This window comes from Sinocyclocheilus rhinocerous, unplaced genomic scaffold, assembly GCF_001515625.1.
Source record: "Sinocyclocheilus rhinocerous isolate Xijiao unplaced genomic scaffold, SAMN03320098_v1.1 scaffold434, whole genome shotgun sequence".
NCBI classification, from domain to species: domain Eukaryota; kingdom Metazoa; phylum Chordata; class Actinopteri; order Cypriniformes; family Cyprinidae; genus Sinocyclocheilus; species Sinocyclocheilus rhinocerous.
The window spans coordinates 85251-88540 of record NW_015627536.1 but is presented as its reverse complement, the minus strand read 5'-3'; the positions used below and the strand labels follow the sequence as shown (position 1 = coordinate 88540).

Below are 3290 nucleotides of genomic sequence, written 5' to 3'. Positions count from 1 at the left end.
GGCAGCAGTTTTCTGTCGGGGATTTGTTGTGCCGCGCCGCTCACGTCCGTAGACATGGTGTAACATTGGTTTTGCTTTGTTTCACAGAACTAATCTGTGCCTGGGTTGCGTACGTATATGTGGGGCAGAGCTATCAAAATGGGGCAATACCCTTTTGGGGTAGGGGCGTGTTTGTTTTGGGGATTTCAAATATCAACATTGGCTACCAGAAATCGCTTACTCTGCCTTTAAGTCTTAAGTGTACATTTTTCGAAATTGAGATTTATACATCATCTGAACGCTGAAGCTTTCCATTTCCATTTATGTATGGTTTGATAGGATAGGACAATATTTGGCTGAGATTGGCTTGAAAATATGGAATCTGAGGGTGCAAAAAATCTAAATACTGAGAAAATTGCCTTAAAGTTGTCCAAATGAAGTTCTTAGTAATGCATATTACTAATCAAAAATGAAGTTTTGATATATTTATGGTAGGAAATTTACAAAATATCTTCATGGAACATGATCTTTACTTAATATCCTAATGATTTTTGGCATAAAAGAAAAATCAATAATTTTGACCCATATAGTGTATTTTTGGCTATTGCTGCAAATATACCCATGCAGTTTAAGACTGGTTTTGTGGTCCAGGGTCACAGTTATGTAATATTTAGCCCCTGGAACGCAAATTTTACCAGGAGATAAACAGTTATCCCTGAACAGTTTTGAGTGAGTGACTGAGTCTGTAAATATTGCCTTTTAATGGAAAAGTTAATTACTGTCACTAGTTAAGGATTTTTTTTCTTCAGTTTTTATCCTGACTTCACTGAATCCTGCAAAGTGTCCTCCTTTTTGGTGTTATAGAAATCACCATCCTAGTTATGAATCTTGGGTGATGGAAATAAAGCTACTGTGCATTTAGAGAAATTGAATTAATTATGCAAATATTTTATTATTGCCAAATACCGCCATATGTCTAATCCTAAGTATAAGTGCCTCGCCTCAAATTTAACATCATTTTCGGGGATGCTGGAGCCTATCCTCGCATCTTGGGCCACAGGTGGAGGAAACACCCTTGCAAACAAACTCCACTTAGAAAGGCCTCCTAGCTTTCTTTAAAGATTATACTGTCACATACTTCTACAGGTGCAGATGGTGAGCAGCATCAGAGTGGGGCGGAATGTGAATTATAGGATTCTGGATATTGACTGGTGTACATCAGATAAAGTGGTGCTGGCATCAGATGATGGCTGCGTGAGAGTGCTGGAGATGGCCATGAAGTCTGCCAGTTATAGAATGGATGAGCAGGACCTGACAGGTGAGTTTTTAAAAACTGTCAAGTTACAGAGTTTTTAGTTTAAAGACTGTGTTGTGTAAACACCCCCAATAATGCCAAATGTTGTGTCTAGGGTTTGTGTACAGCAGTTATAATTTGTTTAAATTAAGAATGGAACTTTTTGGTTTTGGTTTAAAATGCAGATAAAAATGCAGAAACAAGTGACCAGAAACAATTTAGCATCCAAGCAGTGTGCACATGAAAAGGTTTAATCAGATCTAATTCTAAATGTAAATGGTGATGAGTAATATATTGATGGAAAAAGAGGTTGTCCACAGTTAATGAGATCTTGTGTCGTGAGAGTGTTTCAAAGAGAAAGCCAAATAATGATTTTTTTTTTTTTTGCCCAGCATTTTCATTTTGACAGATGTATCCCCAATTTAAATTGAGTACAGTAGAAGTTAATGGAAAGTCCCCATTTGGATATCTGATAAATGTGTTGAGGGCTGCATTCATCCTTGTGTGCGTATGTGCATACAGTATGCTTTGACATATTATTTTATTTTTCTTCCTATTGGTGTACAATAGACTTTTATGGTGTATGTATGTCTCTGTTCCAGATTCAGTATGGTGTCCCTATCTCCTATTGCCACGTGCTGCTCTCACACTGAAGGCCTTCCTGATACTGCAGCCATGGTCCAATACATTCACCATGGACATTACTCATGTGTATGTGACAGCTTCATTATTTTTTCACATCTGTATCCATTCAAAAGTCATTCACAGCACATTTTACTCCAGTCTGTTGTGATAGCTGTCTTTGCTGGTGCTATTGACAAAATCTGACCTTTAGGCACTAAGGCTTTATATTCCTTATGTCTTGAAATGAAAAGATATGTTTAAAAAAACAAAAAGCCAGGTTAAAAAAAAAAATCTCCATAAAAGAAAACATCAGACACCAGTACATTTGCACAGACTTATTACGGGTACCAGTACTTTCTTTTTGGTACTCAATGATTTCATCGATGTTCAAGTATAGTACAGTGGGGTTGATGGTTACATAACATCAAATACAGGATGCAATAACTGATCACCAAAGAATTATAAGATCAAAATATATTATTTACTCTCACAGTATATATTATTTAGATTTTTTTTTAAAGTATAACAGTGTATTGTAGGGATGGGAAGATTCCCCGATTCGCTCGGTGCATCGGCATAAAAAGTTAAAGATGCGATGCATCGGTTTAAAAAGTGTGCATCGGCTACAAGTTGTCATTTATATCGCGATGCATCGTTTCTAACATATTTGCATTGGTAAAAACCGATTTATTTATATATAATTACTAGTGGATGCGGTATACTTTTATTATTTAGAAAGTGACCAATAATCTGTGACCAATATTTTATATGTAGATTGATTTCTCCTCTCTAAACTGTTTCTCAAGTGCACTCTCTCATCACCGCTGCTGCTGCGTGAATATGACGCATTTCACAACACCACGGAGACCCGAGGAAAAACTGGGATTAAAGTCCAAAACCTGACTTGAAATAACCTAACAAATAAATCGGGGCTAAAGCGGTTCTATTAACGACAAATGAAATTCACACAACCTCACTAATTTGTGGACGCTTATTCTTAAGCAGACCTTAATGTCGATCTTAGATCAAATCGATCCACCATGACAAACAGCGAATATATCTGTGCTGTTTAATGCATTTGAGACGTTGTGTTTTCCTCAGTGCATAACTGACATGTCACAGATATATTTTTCATCTGTAAATGTTAGAAAGTCATGCAAACATATACATTTTGCTGAGTGGGTGAGGCACGCGAGAGCAACAAGCGCTGCTGCGCGCATGCGCGCTAAAAAGAAGGCGTGCAATCGAATAGGAGCGCAATAATTCTGAGTAAAATATAAATTTTGCTAAAAAATTTGTTTTTGTACATTAAATGTGTCTTTTGTAAAATTTTAAAGCTACATATAAAGTGTATTTTTATGATAGCAGTAACTGTAAGTGGACTATTGTAATA

The 3290-nt window shown here is 36.6% G+C and overlaps 1 protein-coding gene across 1 annotated transcript in view; it reads left to right on the top strand.

Annotated features, from left to right (window-relative positions):
• Positions 1-1129: 1129 nt before the first annotated feature.
• LOC107728913 (WD repeat-containing protein 11-like) overlaps positions 1130-3290 on the top strand; it is a 59237-nt gene continuing 57076 nt past the window's right edge. The window contains exons 1-2 of the mRNA XM_016539239.1: positions 1130-1297; positions 1876-1984. Of these exons, the coding sequence (XP_016394725.1) occupies positions 1132-1297; positions 1876-1984 (275 nt within the window). The 5' untranslated portion in view covers positions 1130-1131. The remainder of the gene's footprint in view (positions 1298-1875; positions 1985-3290) is intronic.